At 41.5% G+C, this 17,333-nt stretch overlaps 4 protein-coding genes across 4 annotated transcripts; 1 reads left to right on the top strand and 3 right to left on the bottom strand.

The window, feature by feature from the left end:
- Positions 1-235: 235 nt before the first annotated feature.
- On the bottom strand, positions 236-4,100 carry adat3 (adenosine deaminase tRNA specific 3). Its single transcript, XM_028394221.1, has 2 exons — positions 4,015-4,100; positions 236-1,367 (listed from the first exon to the last, which is right to left on the bottom strand). Exon 2 carries the CDS (start codon positions 1,350-1,352, stop codon positions 315-317), a length of 1,038 nt encoding a protein of 345 aa, XP_028250022.1. The 5' UTR covers positions 1,353-1,367; positions 4,015-4,100; the 3' UTR covers positions 236-314.
- alkbh6 (alkB homolog 6) lies at positions 2,320-4,102 on the bottom strand. Its single transcript, XM_028394222.1, has 2 exons — positions 4,015-4,102; positions 2,320-3,226 (listed from the first exon to the last, which is right to left on the bottom strand). The coding sequence occupies exon 2, from the start codon at positions 3,219-3,221 to the stop codon at positions 2,517-2,519; it is 705 nt and encodes a 234-aa protein (XP_028250023.1). The 5' UTR covers positions 3,222-3,226; positions 4,015-4,102; the 3' UTR covers positions 2,320-2,516.
- A 223-nt stretch (positions 4,103-4,325) lies between these two features.
- osgepl1 (O-sialoglycoprotein endopeptidase-like 1) lies at positions 4,326-6,441 on the top strand. Its single transcript, XM_028394220.1, has 7 exons — positions 4,326-4,725; positions 4,813-5,200; positions 5,296-5,500; positions 5,601-5,749; positions 5,893-6,023; positions 6,103-6,174; positions 6,245-6,441. The coding sequence occupies exons 1-7, from the start codon at positions 4,517-4,519 to the stop codon at positions 6,327-6,329; spliced, it is 1,239 nt and encodes a 412-aa protein (XP_028250021.1). The 5' UTR covers positions 4,326-4,516; the 3' UTR covers positions 6,330-6,441.
- A 457-nt stretch (positions 6,442-6,898) lies between these two features.
- Positions 6,899-9,523, bottom strand: fkbp7 (FKBP prolyl isomerase 7). The gene is made up of 4 exons (XM_028394223.1): positions 9,254-9,523; positions 8,886-9,037; positions 7,978-8,105; positions 6,899-7,458 (listed from the first exon to the last, which is right to left on the bottom strand). Exons 1-4 carry the CDS (start codon positions 9,469-9,471, stop codon positions 7,297-7,299), a joined length of 660 nt encoding a protein of 219 aa, XP_028250024.1. The 5' UTR covers positions 9,472-9,523; the 3' UTR covers positions 6,899-7,296.
- Between the last annotated feature and the right edge of the window lie 7,810 nt (positions 9,524-17,333).

The raw sequence follows: 17,333 nt of genomic DNA, 5'->3' as shown, positions 1-17,333 counted from the left end.
ACAATGGTTTATCTGCTTCAGGCACAGAAGAATGCAGCACTGTGAGTGAAAGCCAAACTCCTGACCTGAATTCAGTTATGAAAAAAGGCAAAAACATCAAATTTAAGCAAAGAGAAACAGACAAAATGACATTAAACCCTCCACGCAGACAAAGAGATTGCCTTTATTAGTGGTAGAGGATGTCACAAAAAGTACATTTCACCCAACTGCAGTTGTAAAAACAAAATCTGTGGGTTGATGTGGGTCGGAGCTCTCATTTTAACTAAACCCAAAATGTATAAAAACCTAAAAATACATATATATAAAAGTTGATTTTATTCTCTTCCATCAGAACTCTCTTTTCTGATGGAGTGATCCAAGATGTCCAGATGGTCACACTGCTTGCACAACACTCCTTTGTACACTTCAAAATGATGGTTCAGATCTTTCTGTGCGTGAACTTTAAACTTAGTCCCTAATGCCCCATCGGCAGAAGCAGACCCATAAAAAACACGACCAATGCGGGAGTGCACCAGTGCCATGGCACACATGACGCAAGGTTCTCGAGTCACATAGAGGTCATACCCAGTACATATGTATGGCTGAGAGTCTCCCTCACACATATTTGAGTTTGCAGGGGTAAATTTACAAGCAGTGTAACTGTCAAAACTATAATATCCACCACCCTGGCTACGAGCCACAAGGTCAATGCAAACCATAACTGCATGATGTAAGGGGTGGGCACCCCTGCAGTCATGTCCCACTGCAATAATTCTCTCCAGCACTGGGTCGACCACCACAGCCCCAACTGCCTCCATCCCCAGCTCCTTTCCAGCGTTGGCAGCAGTCAGTGCAGTCATCATGTACATGTGCATCATGGCTTTCTGATGGGAGCTGAAGAGTTCTCCTCTCAGGGCAACTGTCACCTGTTTGTCCTCATGAAAGGAAGTGGGCCAGTGCCGGCTCGCCAGCTCAAACTGGGGTCGAGTCAAAGGTGGACGTGTAGGAACCTTAACCACAAAGGGCTCCCCTAATCCGTCATGATTCACCCTATCCGAGGGAAGCAAGGAGTCAATGCTGGCCACCTTCATATCTGGTGCGTCACTGATCCGGCACACAAGCACCTCCAGAGGGTGAGGGCTGCCTTTCCCCTTACATGCCCGCACCCTCTTTATGTGCTGAAGACCATTCAATGGGTAGAGGCCGTGCAGCTCTCTGATCAGCCGTGAGGTCTCTTTCTTGTTGACAATGGGTGCAGCATACGCCTCCACCAGCTCAACATCTTGTGACTGCTCGTCTGACAGAACAGGATATGCAACCAAGGAGTCAGCGTCACACACTGAGCCTTTCCAGCGTTTCATCTGTGGCTCCATTGTTTTGGTGTCCTCCTGTGAAATATGGTTTCACACCAAAGTAAAACACAGTCAGTCTTTCAGTTGTGATCAAATAAAATGGACATGTTAACATTTCCTGACTCAAAAAAATGAACAAGCCACCGAAAATTCAGATGCTATCAGTGAGTTTTCGGCTAAATCTTTTTATCAGCTCTACAAAGCTGGATGTGTCTTCTTTATGTTTCAGCTCTAAGTCTTTTATTTTGACTGAGTCAAATATTTCAGTACAGCCATAAGCCTTTATATAAACTCATTATGTAAACTGACAAACATACATATAAAGAATGACTGTTAGGAGCAGGGTAATGTTAAAGAACGCCACGTTGGCGCAGTGGATAAGTCGGGCGCTACCACGCGGTGGGCCCGAGTTCGAATCCTTCTATCGCCGACATTGATAACTAGGGTGAGGTTGGGGGCAACAGTGGCGCAGTGGGATAGCAGGGTTGTCCAATAACCGGAAGGTTGGTGGTTCAATCCCAACTCCTCCCTAGTTGTGTTGTGTGTTCTTGGGCAAGACACTTCACCCTAGCCTGTGGCGCGCCTTGCTAGTCATTGTATGACACTGCTTGTGCAGCAGCCGTAACGAATTTCCCTCTGGGATTAATACAGTATCTAAAAAAAAAAAATAAAAATAAAAAAAAAAAAAAAAGAACGCACTGATGCCATCAGTGACGCTGCAGTTATATTTAAAGCTCTGTAATGAGCCTATACAGCTGATAACTAAAGACAAGTACCCTAAACTGTGTAAATTTGCAATCAGAATGTGTATGGAGCAATAGATTTAACACACTACCTATCTCAAACACACCTTTGATCTTTCTTGTTACTTATCAGCAAACGCGTGTTTTATCACTAATGTTAAGTGATAAAATCAGTTCACAGATCTTCGATTGACTGGTTGAGTTCACTTTTAAGTAAACCTGTTAAATAAGCAAGTGTACACCAGTTATAGCCCCATATTTATTAGATGTACTACTGATACAAGTGTCAGATGAGTGAAAAACAATCTTAGCCGAGGTATAAATGTCCATTACAACCAACTACAGATCACAGTAACAAATCTGTAATTTCACCAATTTCTATCTACAATCACTTAAGAATTATATGCATGTGGAGCCACTGGAAAACAGTCAAATCAAGTCTTTATTTCCTTCCCAGTATCAGCTTGGTCTTCATAACTTTGGGAACATGTCTTATGGTGAGCGATACTCTGGTGCCTCGGGTCAGTGTGTCGCCTGCCTGGGCCCCACTGGCAGACAGGTTGAGCACCTTGTCTGTGAGCGTGTCCTGGACGCACCCCTGAATTCCATGAAGGAGGCGCTGATACATTTCCTCTTGCAGGATCAGAAGACTGCGCGGCTTTACCAGCAGAGAGAACACGTATCTGTTCTCCTCTGTCTGCGGTGGGCCGGCCTCCAGGCTGCCGACAGGCGTGTAGAAGTCGAGCAGAGTGTGGGAGCCCAGGCTGATGGTGGTGACAGTGGGGTGGTAAAGCGGCCCGTCTTCATGAGGCATAATCCCTTCTCCTTGTTTGTACTCATTCACCAACACATGATTGGCTGTTTTCCCACTAAAGGTGCCTAGAGAAGAGATTTTCTCACAGTATGTCTGGAGCCAGTCAGGGATCTTTTCTGCCAGCATGCCTTTGGGATGCGGTAACCCTCCCCAGTTCTGGAGCCTTCTGCCTGACAGCTGTGTCCATTTAGTCTTTGGAGACCTGTAGACCTGCTGCAGCAGGTACGACTCCTCATCTTCTGATATGAAATCTGGGATGCAATAAACTGTTGGTGGAGCATCACTTACGACAAACTGCTTCAACTTCTCCAAAATACAAGTTGGATGTTCCATGACTCCTTTAGAAAAGTTAAAATGAAATGCTAATTAAAATCCATTTTTAAAATGTTGCTAACTTCTCTGGTGCTTCTCTTAATGACAGAATTCTCACTAAAACGTATAAGATATGTGTTAAATGCACATTATCAAATGACTGAGCGAATATTAAGCTGTACGCTGGTGGCGCTGCAGTCCTCTTCCTCTGTGATCCAAGGCATTTCCTTTTGTGTTGATGGCATTAGCAGCCTTTAGCTTCCTCAAGCCCTTTGTCTGCACTCTATAAATACAGTGCAGGCAAAGTGTCAACTTAGTAACACCTAACATATAAACATTGTAAGTGTTTGGCTGCTTGTGCAGTTAAGAGCTAGTCCACAAACAAGAGCCTAATGGTGCGTTCACGGTTAGGCTAAATACAACCTTCCTGATGTGAGAAGTGTTTTTATTCTTATTTATTTACTCCTATCAACTCCTACTCCTCCTATTTATTCCTACAGTGACTCTTTGGACAGCTGGGACCTTTACATTAAGCATGTTATACGTTAGGCAACATAAAAATATAAACATATTGCTTCAGATATGACATTTCAGATAGATTTCACCATACACAACTTTGTCCCAGATATAACAGACCAAATCTTTAAGAGAATTACGACATTTCTGGTGTCGTGAAAGCAGCACGCCTTACTGTAGACTACGCCAAAAACCTAATTTAAAAAACTGTTTATAACACACCCGACACATTGCAACAACCTGTAGAAACTTAAAAATATAAATAATAGTTAGAATCAAACACAAAACTGCGACATACCTCTTTTAACGTCAATAGATTAATGTAAAAACTGTTTCGTCAAACAGCCCAATCTCTCCTCTTCATGCTGGCACCTTGTGCAGCTGACTAAAATGTCCGTGTAGAACAATGATGTTTTTTGGTCCTATGCTTTCCTTTCTCGAAATATTTTGAAATGTTTGGTTTTGTAAAACGATAAGGTTAACATTTTTGATGCAGCGGTGCTAATACATGTTTTTGTTTGAGTATTTAAGGTCCCTATCCGTAAGTAGGGTGTAACTGGGAACCTTGGCGGTGGGTGGAACCATTTACATGTCACACAGTGACACGGCTTTGCGACAAGAGACAAACACAAGGGGTTATGTTATTATCGTGACAAGCAAAAGGACTCTATGTGGTCTCTGCTGAGGGTGAATCTAATCTTAATTTAATTAGGTGTTATAGGTATTCTTGTTTTTATTCTTGTTAGTAAAATTTAGACGTAAGTCCACCCTGAACTGTTGTTGACTGAATCAGCTGTGTGATGATGTTCCCTAGTAAGACAAGGGTTCTGCAGAGGCTGCTGCCCTGTAAATACTCATTTAGTCCCACTCCCTCACTTGGAAAGGCTTTCTGCTCCAGACTGGTTTTGGGTATTGAGACCAGCTGTGACGACACTGGGGCTGCTGTGTTGGATGAGACGGGTGCCATACTGGGAGAGTCTCTTCATTCACAGAAAGAAGTACATCTGAGGTGGGTGTCAGAGCTGGACTTTTACACCGTGGTCAGTGTTATTGTTTATGGCTTTTGAGATATCTGCACCCCTCCTGAATGCTACAGGACCGGTGGAATCATCCCCACTGTGGCACAGCAGCTCCACAGAGAAAACATAGAGCGTGTGGTCCACGAGGCTTTGGAGAGGAGCGGTGTGACCCCAAGCCAGCTCTCCGCTGTGGCCACCACGGTGAAGCCAGGGTTGGCCCTGAGCTTGGGCATCGGCCTTGAGTTCAGTAAGAGGTTTGTGAGGCAGCACAGCAAACCTTTCATCCCCATACACCACATGGAAGCCCACGCCCTGACTGTCAGGATGCTTCAGCCTGTCCCCTTCCCCTTCCTGGTCCTGCTCATTTCTGGTGGTCACTCACTTCTCACTGTGGCTCGGGGAGTTGATGACTTTCTGCTTTTGGGACAGACACTGGATGAGGCTCCAGGGGACACACTTGATAAAGTAAGACCTTAACACAAGGATTTGACTTTTGTTGCTGTTCCTGATCCTGTTGAGTTTGTAATCACATTACAAACCTTGTCCTTGCGGATTCACAGGTGGCGAGACGTTTGTCCCTCACAAAACACCCACAGTGTTCCACAATGAGTGGAGGACAAGCCATAGAGCTTCTGGCAAAGAAAGGTGACAGGATGCGGTTCCCTTTCACCACACCAATGGGACAGTCTTATGACTGCTGCTTTTCTTTTGCTGGACTACGTAATCAAATAACAATGGCAATAGTAAAAAAGGAGAAAGAGGAAGGTATAAAAGTCGCCCAGTACTACGGCCACTACAATACTTTGCATAGTTCTGATGCACCAGTAACAGCACATAATATTCTTCTGTAAACCTCCTTCTGCAGGTGTAGAACAGGGGACACTGTTGTCATGTGTGAATGACATTGCAGCCGCTGCACAACATACTGTGGCTGTTCATCTTGCAAAGCGTACACATCGTGCCATCTTGTTCTGCAAGGCAAACAGCCTGCTGCCGTCAAACAGTCCTACCTTGGTGAGTGCATTTCTTCACTTGTTGCATGCGCTTTTGACCTCACAAATCTTGTGGGATTCTAATCACTTGATTCAGTGAATGTTGTAAAAGCTGCTGCAAATACATACACACACATTTTCATCAGTAACTGTTCTCTTTTTAAGGTGCTGTCTGGAGGAGTTGCAAGCAATCAGTACATCCGTAATGCTCTGTCCATCATCACTGAGACAACGGGTCTACACCTGCTCTGTCCTCCACCTCAATTGTGCACTGACAATGGAGTAATGATCGCATGGTGGGTGTGCAGACATTTTGTGCATCACCATTAAAAAACGCATTTGTTTCTGATTTGGATCTGGCTCTTTTCTAATTAGGAACGGTGTTGAGCATCTGAGAGAAGGCAAAGGGATACTGTCTCCAAATGTGGATGTCTTCTATGAGCCAAAGTAAGTCGCACTAAATAACTTGACTTAATTCTGTGTTTCTGTTTAAATCAATGTTAATGTTCCATTGCAGGGCACCCCTAGGTGTTGACATAACAGCGGAGGTAAAGGCAGCAGCAATCAAAGTGCCATCTGTCAGGATGAAGATCACCAATTGATGGTCTTGTGGCTGGTAGACCTTCCCAGTTCCTAGTAGGCCTGTATACTGTGTATATGCAATATGTAAAAAGCTAAATGCATGGCTTTGTGTGAATAAATATTTTTTTCAGATTTTTCTTAAATTGGATTACTATTGGATGTGGTGGACAAGTAAGTTCTTACCATTTAAGTTCTGTAAGGTCAGTACACAAGCTTTGCATGCACACACTTTCAAGTCAAACACCCGAACATGTATGGTCTGGATAAGGAAATGATTTCTTAACTGTACAAGTATTTTTACTGTCAGCTTCAGGCAGGGGGCGCACATGAGTCCAGTTCCACAAACTTCTGGTTAAACCCCCTATGACTGAAGATTCCTCAGATACTTATGTACATTGGCAGAACACGTCCCTCTAGTGGTGAGATGATGTAATTACAAGTATACAAAAAATTCAAAACGGAACATGCAACAAAAAAAACATAAGGAGTGGCTGGAAAATCATGTTCTAATGCACAGTTGTCTTTACATGTCTCTTGCTCACTCACATGTCCAAGGTTGCACCCAGGAAAAAAAACTTTTCCACATACATTATTTATTATTATTTATTTTAACTAAATGCAACAATGGTCCAAGGTTGTAAAGTTTTAAAACCACATAAAGACATGTGCTGGTTTGATGTCTTATTTTTCACATGACAGCCCTGTTACAGTTTCAGAGACCACAATCTTGTGAAATCCTGTGGTTTTTCCGTTCTGCTGCAAAACTGATAAAGAGTTCACTAAAACAAAAACTTTCAACTCGTGAAAACATTCAGTGGTGTTTGCATAAAGGCAAGGATTTTCTTTCTTGGATTTAGTATTGAAAATAAAGCCAAAAGATTTTCTAAATCAATAAAATGTCAGTGCACAAAGAGCCAAGAAATCATTATGTGAACTTTCATCCAATGAGTTAAAATCGGCATGTGGATATTCCCTTCAGATTTGAGACTAGAGCTCATCATGTTCATAAATGTTATACTCCTTGGCACTGATCTGTCCGTCTTTGTCGTGGTCACTCTTGCGGAATATATCGGCTGCTATCTTCTCATAGAAAGGATCATCGCGCGGCTTCCCATCGCTTTCATACTCCAGTTTCAGGTATGCTTTCACCTGAAAATAAAGAAATACTTTTGTTAATAAACACAAATAACAAGTGATTTAATAATATTGCTCAACACAACAAGCCCTGTTTAGAAAAATGGCACATCACTGCACATTTAATGAACAAAAGCCTTCATCTCCTTCATCTATCAACGCTGTGTGTCAGTTAATCAGAACAGACATGTTGTGGTTTTAACTTTCGCTTTCTTTTGCTAACTGCCTCAGCTTTAGCGTCACTTAAAAAAACTAAAATTACTGGAACTAATGACAGTAAATAGACAGATTTATAGATTCAAGCTCACGCACAACAGCAGTGTTGTGGAAAACAGAAAGTAGTGGTATTGCCTTGAGGGTTAGAGCCTGTTTTGTGGTACTGGCCTGGCCAAAAATGGGTCAAGCTGCACATTTTCTGACTTGTTAATCCAGTATTATTCTTTTATTTTATCCCCTTATTCCAGTTCACATTGTTTTAAGTTAAATGTGTCCTTTTTTCTTTTCTGATGGTTATCAGATGTAAAGTGTAGTTACCTCCTCCTTTGTGAGACTTCTGTCTTTATCAAGATCTATATTATTAAAAGCTTCCATGCTGCGTGGCCCCCTGGACACAGAGAAGACCTCCACCTCAAAGACCACAGTAGCGTTGGGCGGAACTGGACCTTTTTTTTTTGTCGGAATAAAAAAAGAGAGAGAGAGAAAATGTTGCATTTCATGGAGAATTTTTTCGATAGGTGGTGCTGTTACATTTTAGATTTAAGCCCACTGTTAGCCACAGAGGATAAATCACTGGATGAAATCTGAATTATCTGGCTTCATAATAAACATACAGCCATTCAAACATTTATTTAAAAAAAATCTGAAAATACTATTGTGACATTTAACTTATGTTACATTTCACTGATGGAAAAGACAGAAACAGCAAAAGCAGGGACTCTGTAAAAACACCTCCTCCACAGCTTAAAGGAGAAATAATGTGTTCAAATCACCAGATAATACCACACGTTCATGCAAGGAAAGAGACAATCAGCTGTTAGTTTTCTTAGTGGGCCTTGACACATGCAAAGACAAAAAGAAGTAGACACCTTTAAACCTCTGTGCATGCTTACAGTACATGCCACGGGCAGATGAGTAGCAAAGACTGTGAGGGATGTGACGCCCCCTCAGCTAAAGTGCTGCAAGAGAAGACAAGACAGCATGAAGGCAGTTCTAGTAATGACATTACACAATAAAGCAACAATAACTAAAAACACTGGGTATGTACTGAAGACACATGTGTACATATGGTATGCTACAGCTGCCCATTTCCAGGGCAAACCTTTATGGAGGCAGGTCATAGGTTAAGTGTCATGGTATGTTTTTAAACTGATACTATGGCTCTGTCTTATAAATAAAGCCATAGAGAAGTAGAAGTTGTTTCAGGCAGAAAGCACATTCTTTACCTTTGCCTTTGTCTCCAAATGCCAGGTCAGATGGAATGGTTATTTTCCTTTTCTCTCCAGGACACATATCTATCATCCCAACATCGAGGCCCTTGATGACTTGTCCCACACCCAGCACAAACCACTGGGGGTGCCCATCTTTGTCTGACCGACTAAAGCAGAAATAATGCACAAACCCCGTATCAGTCAAGGCTCATAAGCTCTTAATACATAGGTTATGCATGGGCAGACTTAATTGGGTTCCTTCAGATCCATGTGAGGACTATGAGACAGACCATCCAGTTCTATTTGCTTCTTTACTAAACATTAAATATGCGTGTAAATATAATAAACATAACAAGTGTGCAGATATTTTTCATCAGACAAACCTGCAGTAAAACTGGGAACCATCTTTATCGAGGTAACCATCGTAATGAGCGTTGATGAGATCTCCTTTCTTACTCTTCGGACTGCACGGCTCGGGCTTAAATAAAACTTCAGTCTGGACCTCGCCGTCCAGATCATCCGCACTGACCCGAACAGCCCATAAACTGAGCTGTGAGGACACAAAGAGGCTCAGTGTGCAGATCACTGACTTCCACATCATGCAGCTGCATTCGTGGCAACTTCTGTAAGTGACGTTTAAACGTAGCCTAGTTGAGTCTACGGAACTTTGCTTCCCGGAACTTTGACTGCCAGGGATTTCAGCACTGTGATTGGTCCAGCCGTGGTCTCCTTTATACTGCACTGAGGGAACCAAGACTCTGTGTCTGCACAACTTCTTGTCCTATGGTGCTATTACATAAATGGATAAATCATTTAAAGAGGAAATGATTTTGTTTCCCCTTTCTAATTTGCATGTATATATTTGAACATCGACTCCACTCTTCCACTTCCTTTCAGATCTTTTTTAGCATTTCTTGGGTCTGGTCATCCAGTGGGCTTCAATACATTTCAAGGACTTCAAGATCAGCTAAACAGACAATAAATCTAAAACTAGCTGGCAGCCACCTCCCTGTGAGTTTTTTAATTGTACAAATGCAGACTAATTTATAGGCTAGCCAGTATTTACACTTTGGTACAAACTTATTTCTCTTAATTCAGTTCTAGTTTTGTACTTTTCATTTTTTAGTACATTTAGTGTATTAGTCATTTAGTAATTACTGGTTAATGATGTTTGGTTTTGTTATTATTACTTTCAGCATTCGTCTGGATTTATAGCAGGGGTCATTCATACAGGAGCTCGTTCAGCAACAGACTCCAACTCCCACTATGCACCACTGAGAGTCACAGGAAGTCATCCCTGCCTGTCTCAATCAAACTACTGAACTCTGAACTGTAACACTCACTCAGACACTGTACATTCATGTCATGCGCTTTATTGTATAAAGGTTTTTATACAATAGTAAATATGTTCTTAACTCAGGGATTTAAATGCTATCTAGGTATTTAGAGATCTATTATATATTTCTATTTCATATTTCAATTTATCTTTTTATTTCTTTGTCTGTAACAAAAAAGAATTTCCCCTCGGGGATAAATAAAGTAATTCTGATTCTGATCAACTTTATTTGTCCTCGGCAGACACTACAAGGGCCAGATGCTTTGGTAAAAAATAATAATTAAAATAATTAATTAAAATGTTGTAATATATTATTTGAAATTAAATATTTGAAATATTAATATAGGCTACTAATTTTCCTTCCAAATTCATGTCATTTCGTGGTCTTTTTCAGTGTTGACTCATTACCTATATAGCGGCAAGCCACTAGGGGGCGACTGCAATATTATAGACTTCATATTTGCGAGGCTGCTGTGGGAGAGGCAGCAATTTTTTAGAAACCACCTCAGAAAATGAATAATTTCTCAAGATTTCTTAGGTCAGTGCGTGACAGGGATGTCTCAGAGAACAAGAAGAAATTTAGTTGAGGAAGCAATACCCCAAGTCTGAACTCACAGAATATCAATCAGGTTGATGTCATGGCTGACGACATAAATGACTCCACGTGACTCCACAACAGAATTCAAATCTCAGGCTTTGTCACTTTAGTATAGTCACTGTACAATGCTCCAGTCATGATCTACCTGAGGTCTATTTGCACTGTTTACTTTCCATCTTGCACTACTTTGCACATTTGTACCACCTCACCGATCCATGTGGTGCCTGCAACACTGCTACACTATTACCATTGTACAGCATAACTGCGAGCCTAAAACATACATGCAGATTGCATAAGAGTGGAAAAAACAGATGATATACATTTACAGCCAGGTACTGTGACAGTATTGTTGCATCACTTTATACATTTATTTATTCATGCATTCATATTTATATTCAGATTTACAGAAATCATGAGAGACGGTGTAGTCGGCCATGTTGGGAAGACCAGAAATGACACAGCAGCTCAGAGCGCTGCAGCTGACATCCATGTCGCAGACCTGAGACCACTCATTCCTCTCACTGTCATAGTACTCCACATTGGAGGTGGGGGCGGCGAAGTGACTGGAGCCCCCGACAACATAGAGCCGGTCCTCAACTACTCCGATGCCAAAGTTGCGGCGGGCGGTCATCATGGAGGACACGTTGTGCCAGGTGTTGGTGTGAGGGTTGTAGGCCTCAGCGGTCTGCAGACTTCCTGTTCCATCAGAGCCACCAACCTTTGGAGGCAAAGATGAGAAGAAGATGCATCACTTATCAATTCAACTGTTACATAAAAAACTAGCCACTTTAAAGCGCTGATGAAAGCTGGTCACACATTTCTTTCATGCACTTACTGCATAAACATGGTTGTTGTATGCAATGACTCCTACTCTACTGCGCCGGCTGCTCATGGGAGAGATCAGGGTCCACTGGTTGGTCTCTGGGTTGTAGCACTCTGCTGTTTGCAGGTGCTCATTCCCGTTAAATCCACCACATATGTAGATCTGAATACAACAAAGGGGTGTGGGGGGACAATAATAAATTGTCATTTTTGTTGGCTCAAACTGGCAGCAGTGTTTTGTAAACAAATCTTTCTGTTCTCTGTTATGTTCCATTGTGTTCCACCCACCTTGCCGTTGAGTGCTGTGCAGCTGGCGTGGCTCCTCTGCTCATGCATGGGTGCAATTTGATGCCACTGGTTGGTTTCTGGCCGGTAGAACTCAGCACTGCTGAAACATGTGTGCCCATCATAGCCTCCCATGGCATAGATGCACCCGTTCAGCACAGTCACGCTCACATAACTGCGGCGATAGTACATCGGTGCCACCTCTTGCCATGTCCTTGTGCTCAGGTCAAACCTGCGCACACTATTGGTGACTATGAACACCTGGTCAAAGCCACCAACACAGTAGACATACCCACCAAGGTAGGCTGCACCATGAAAGCTGCGAGGAGGCTCAGAATGGTTTGTTATGTTCATCCAGTGATTTGCACGGACATCAAATGCTTTGATGACATTGGGTGGATCCCTTCCGCTGCCAAAGCCTCCAATGGCCAATAAGATGGCAGAAGGCAGACGAGGCCGACCGCGGAGGATGTCTTTGTATTTGATGACCGTAAAAACCATGGCCTGGCACGCGAAGTTGTCCGTCACCAGCTTATTGGACAGCACATGACTCTGTATGTACTCTGTAGGCATCATGCTCAGCCTGACCTACAGCAATACAGAGAATAAAGAGTCTATGTCAGAATAAGTAAAAATAATAGTGCATACTTTTACATACATGTACATACTTATACTTTTACTCCATGTTGCAGCTGTTATCTGTACTTTCTACTCCACTACATTTCTACAGTGTGTGTAGTTACTCGTTACATTTGATGAACACAGTGCTGGACTGATGTGAGGTCAGACTCTGCATGGAGGCGGTGTCACGCTGCCAGCTGTGTTTCTCAGTTAACTGACTAGTTAGCTGCTGTCTGCTTTCACACAAGTCCATCCATTAATGTCTGATTAACATTAATCATAACATGAATCTCAGCAGGAACACTGACACAGTAAATGCTGAGTGCCTGTTTTTTATTAGCAGCCTCTATGTTCACTTGATGCCCACAGCCTGCCTCATGACACACAGACCTGTCCATAGCTGCTTCTGGGCTGAAAATGTAAATGAGCTACACATTGTCCATTTTAATTTTAGGATGATTTCTTTGATTATTTTAACCTGTTCAGATCCTTTGCAATGGAAATCAATAATATATATTCGGCGTGTGAGTACTTTTACTTTTATTACTTTAAGTCCATTAATAGTACTTAAGACTTTTACTTAAGTAGGATTGTTGATGGAGCACTTCTACTTTACTTGAGTATTTTTTGCTGAGTATTTGTACTTTTACTTAAGTAGAAAGCTTCCTCCACCACTGGTCAGGATGGACTGAGCCCTCTTTGAAGTCTTATCGTTAATATATTTTTTTCATTCCTCTCATTACTCTCCTCCCTTCATCTGTATCATTATCAGCTTATTGATCCTCTGAGTTACATTAACCTGGACACAAAGCTTATGCAAATAACCAGCATTACATGTATATGTTCCTTATTAGTTTATGTACTTGTACAAATAATAATAAATTATTATAAATGCTTGTGCCAGCGCCCAGCTTTAACAGGAGGTTTAGTAACTTTTGTTTTGTTTTCTTATATTTTCATTTCTTGCTCTTTCATAGGTCGGTTGTCACACCACAAATGCTTGGTAAGGTTTTGGAAAAGATGATGATTTGCATAAATTCTCCTCCATTTTCAGTCACCCAGAAGACCAGCATGCACATGAGCACAATGCGTCACTCAGGTAGTCTGTGTTGCTTTCTATTTATCACTCATCAGAATAGATGATATTGCACCTTCTGGCCTATAAAAGGGTAAAGGATGGCTGTACTGGCCATCATCATGGCATGGAGCACATCTAATAACTACAGTAATAACCCTCTATTGGGCTGAGGTTGGCTTAAGTCACTGTCTTGAAATAGATTAACCTATAATATGAAAATCATAATAATGATTAATTATAAATAATTAATGTATAATATAAAGTACCTTTGACAAGAGAAAAGCTGCGTATCTTTCTCGTTCCTGAGGTTCATGTGTGATCCACCGAACGATGGCCTCAAACACAGCTGCCTCCTGTCTTACATTGAGGTTGTCACGGCTGATGATGTCACTGACATCCTGGGCCGAGAGCTGCAGGAACTCTTCGCTGAAAGCCACTGCCTCAAAGTGCCTGAGGACATAGTGGAACGCCTTGAGGTGCAGTTCAGGGGCGTGGTAGATTTTTGTGAACTGCCTGATGCCGATGCAGTTGTGTGGGCAGAGCGTCTTTTCAAAAAAGTTGCAGCATATTTGCACCAGCTCCACTATATTGAGGTAATCAGCTGCCATGAAAAGCCTCCGTACATTGGACTCTGTCACGTTAACAGAGCCGGTGTATGCAAACTCAATGATGAGCTTCATCATGTCTGAGGATAGGTCAGGAATAATGTAGACTTTCTTGTCAGGTTCAGACCAGCGTGTGAAGAGAGCTCTGAAAGACACAGAAAAAGTGCCACAACATTGTACACCACTTTTATGCATTTCAGTTTTTAAAACAGATACTAAAATTAGTCACTAAGTCACTGGTGGATTTACGGGTAACTTTATTCAACAGTCTAGTTAAAGGTCTAAATCTGCTTGCTGTAAAATTCTAATTCACTTATGACTTCTAAACTATACATCAAGTTTAAGATAAAATAAGTTTGAGCCTATAGAGGGAGAAATCACTATTTGATGCTTTAATGTCGACATGTCTAACATGTCCTATCATCAAAGTCCCACCAGGGGCCAGCAGATAAACACACACTTGTTCACCGGTTGTTTTGTCATGGTAAAACATTAAGGACTGCTGCTGCTTTCTGTATGAGGTCAGGCTGCCAACATTTTCCCCAGCAGTTGACTAGTGATCACAACAATATCAGCAAACGCACTGAAACACTGTAAGCTATAAAAACAAGATTGCAGTGAATAATCTCCAACACTCACATCATAAACTACAACAAATCCTTGTTTTTGTCTCCCTATGTAAAGGTTACTAACACATTAATTTAAAATTGAGATAATCAGTTCACCTGAAGTAACTGTACTTCGCCAAGATGACTCTGTGGATGGGAAAGTCATCATCCTCCACTCTGATGACAGCATCGCAGAGCAGCTTCTGCTCACGGAGATCTGTGTACACGTTCATGTTGACTTTGCAGTCTTCTTCTGTCAGTGTTTGTTGCCTGTCTCCTACAGTATATAACAGAAGTTCAAAGACACACTGTGATCCCTTGTCATCAAAGCAATTCACATCACCGTGGAGACAGGACATGTATACATGTTTACATTTAAAAACTTCTTATCCTGTCATTGTTTTTAGTTGATTAGTTTGATTGCCATTGCTAGGCGTGTCTTCAGTATACATTGACCAATTTCAGTCATTCAACTATCATTTTTCAAAAAATTATAGTATTTCAAATATTAAGCAATTTCTGTGTCATGTGCCAAATATATCTCCTCCTACAAATTTCAAGCTACAGACTCCATTTTAGTCTTAAAACGCTCATTAGATGCTGCTCTATCAAACTTGTATTCAGAATTTTCTAATTCCGAATTGTTTCTGCGCGCCAGACTCTCAAAGTTGGAATGGTTTTTGAGGTGTCCTCTGCTGTTACCATGGTGACAGGCTGTCACACAGAGGCATACAAAGCTCTGAATTGCGCTGATACTCCAGCAATTCAGAGCAATCCTTCACATCAGCATTCAAAGCAATGCTTCAGCTGCAGCAATCAAACTTGCATTTTCTTCAGGAAATGCCCTTTTCTAGTTTTTAAATATTGCCCACCAATACTATGACAACAACTACAACTTTATCAGGTGCTCCAATACATCCCTATAGCCTTCCACTACTTCCTTTACTTCTGTAGGAAAAATAGGTGTTGAAATCCACCAGAATGCAGGAAATTAATACAAATTTTGAAATTATTAAAAATTGTCTGGGGGAGGATACATTTGTGTTGAAATGATTTCGATTACAAGCATATAGCTTATGGATATTTATTGCAATTTTTAACATGATGATCAAACATTATTTCCAATGTCAGTGTCAAATAAAGATCCTGGTATGGGAGAAATAACAGTCAGGGCTGAATGCTACAGATCAATTAAGAAAAGCCAGAAGCCCCACACTTTGAGTGTAAGGAAAGGTTATCCTGCAAGTTCCGTGCAGGCTGGTTAGCATATGTATTGACTCGTGAAATATATTAAATATATTATATATTAAATATTAAATTCAAATTTAGTTTGCACTATAGGACGTTAAATCTACCAACTAATAATAATTGTCACTTTGTTGCCATACTTTTTTGTGTATAATCTACACAAATACTATGTGTAACAAATAACCACACGTAAAAAATTATTTTTCTTTACAGAAATTGACATAAATTACTTACATAAATAAACTTACATAAATTGTGTTCACTTTTGGAGACAGCCTGGAATAGTCCAACTCAGGGAGAAGTTTCTTAAAAACTTTGATAGTATACCTGAACTCCTTGGGAAATGCAAGGTCCACTAAATAAGCCTCACACCTTCTAGCACATCACTGAGTGAACAGTTACAGGAAGCACAAATCTGAGGAGTCTGATAACCCACCACATGTGGCCTCATGGACCTGCTGGTGTCTTGAGGTGAAGTGTGTGAGGAGCTTTCTAAATCCACCAGCACAGAAGAAGCAGAAAAAGAAACAGCTTCCTCTGAGTGGGCAGGGTGGGGACGCTCCTCATCCACCTGGTAGCTGGAGGCTGGAGAGGATGGGGATGGAGGAGTATTCTCACTTCACTCACTGGCTGGAGCTATAGAAACATCATCAGCATACAGTCAGAGCTGCTAGCTTTAGCTTTATAGCACTTTGTCTCTGGTCTTATTGAGAGGGTTACTTACAGAGCCCACTGATACACACACCACCACTCCTCTCCAGCTGGTCCTGTGGTCATCCATCCTTCTCATCTGGTCGTCTGTTGTGTTGTGTTCTTGTATGCTTGCGCATAAGCCTGACTATAGATAAAATGTGCATGTAAAAGAGTTTAGTGTGATTTTAGATTTGATATAAAATCATTACCAACCACAAGGCTGGTGGTTCGATCCCACCCTGGCTGTATGTCGATGTAGTTTTCCCTCCTAACTAGGCTAATCCTGAATTCAGTAATAATCAAGGGGACGAATGGAAAGCCGCAATGGGAGCTTGCAATTATGTTATTAAGTTCTCACAGATATGCCTTTTTGGGTCAGTGACAGTCGCCTTGAGTAATATAGGAGATCAGTTACAGCTTTAGTGGGTGAGGTGGATTAAGATATCAATCAAACAGACAAATGACTGCTGTGATACATGTGACAGAAACAGAAAGTGAGTAAGCATTTTGCAAAATAAACAGTCTTAGTATTTCTTGGGCGTTATTTCACCTGTTGTATACTTTAACCA

The sequence above is a fragment of the Parambassis ranga genome, chromosome 21 (genome assembly GCF_900634625.1).
Source record: "Parambassis ranga chromosome 21, fParRan2.1, whole genome shotgun sequence".
Lineage (NCBI taxonomy): Eukaryota > Metazoa > Chordata > Actinopteri > Ambassidae > Parambassis > Parambassis ranga.
This window is presented reverse-complemented; position numbering and strand designations above follow the sequence as displayed.

What these genes read in the sequence shown, in the direction of transcription:
- adat3 (XM_028394221.1), bottom strand. Translation starts at nt 1,352, where the DNA reads ATGGAGCCACAGATGAAACGCTGGAAAGGCTCAGTGTGTGACGCTGAC.
- alkbh6 (XM_028394222.1), bottom strand. Translation starts at nt 3,221, where the DNA reads ATGGAACATCCAACTTGTATTTTGGAGAAGTTGAAGCAGTTTGTCGTA.
- osgepl1 (XM_028394220.1), top strand. Translation starts at nt 4,517, where the DNA reads ATGATGTTCCCTAGTAAGACAAGGGTTCTGCAGAGGCTGCTGCCCTGT. An exon ending in CAGGGGACACACTTGATAAA is followed by an intron (nt 5,201 to 5,295) that starts GTAAGACCTTAA and finishes GCGGATTCACAG; the next exon opens with GTGGCGAGACGTTTGTCCCT. An exon ending in AATGGAGTAATGATCGCATG is followed by an intron (nt 6,024 to 6,102) that starts GTGGGTGTGCAG and finishes TTTTCTAATTAG; the next exon opens with GAACGGTGTTGAGCATCTGA.
- fkbp7 (XM_028394223.1), bottom strand. Translation starts at nt 9,471, where the DNA reads ATGATGTGGAAGTCAGTGATCTGCACACTGAGCCTCTTTGTGTCCTCA. An exon ending in ATTTGGAGACAAAGGCAAAG is followed by an intron (nt 8,106 to 8,885) that starts GTAAAGAATGTG and finishes CAAAAAAAAAAG; the next exon opens with GTCCAGTTCCGCCCAACGCT. An exon ending in GAAGTCTCACAAAGGAGGAG is followed by an intron (nt 7,459 to 7,977) that starts GTAACTACACTT and finishes CTTTATTTTCAG; the next exon opens with GTGAAAGCATACCTGAAACT.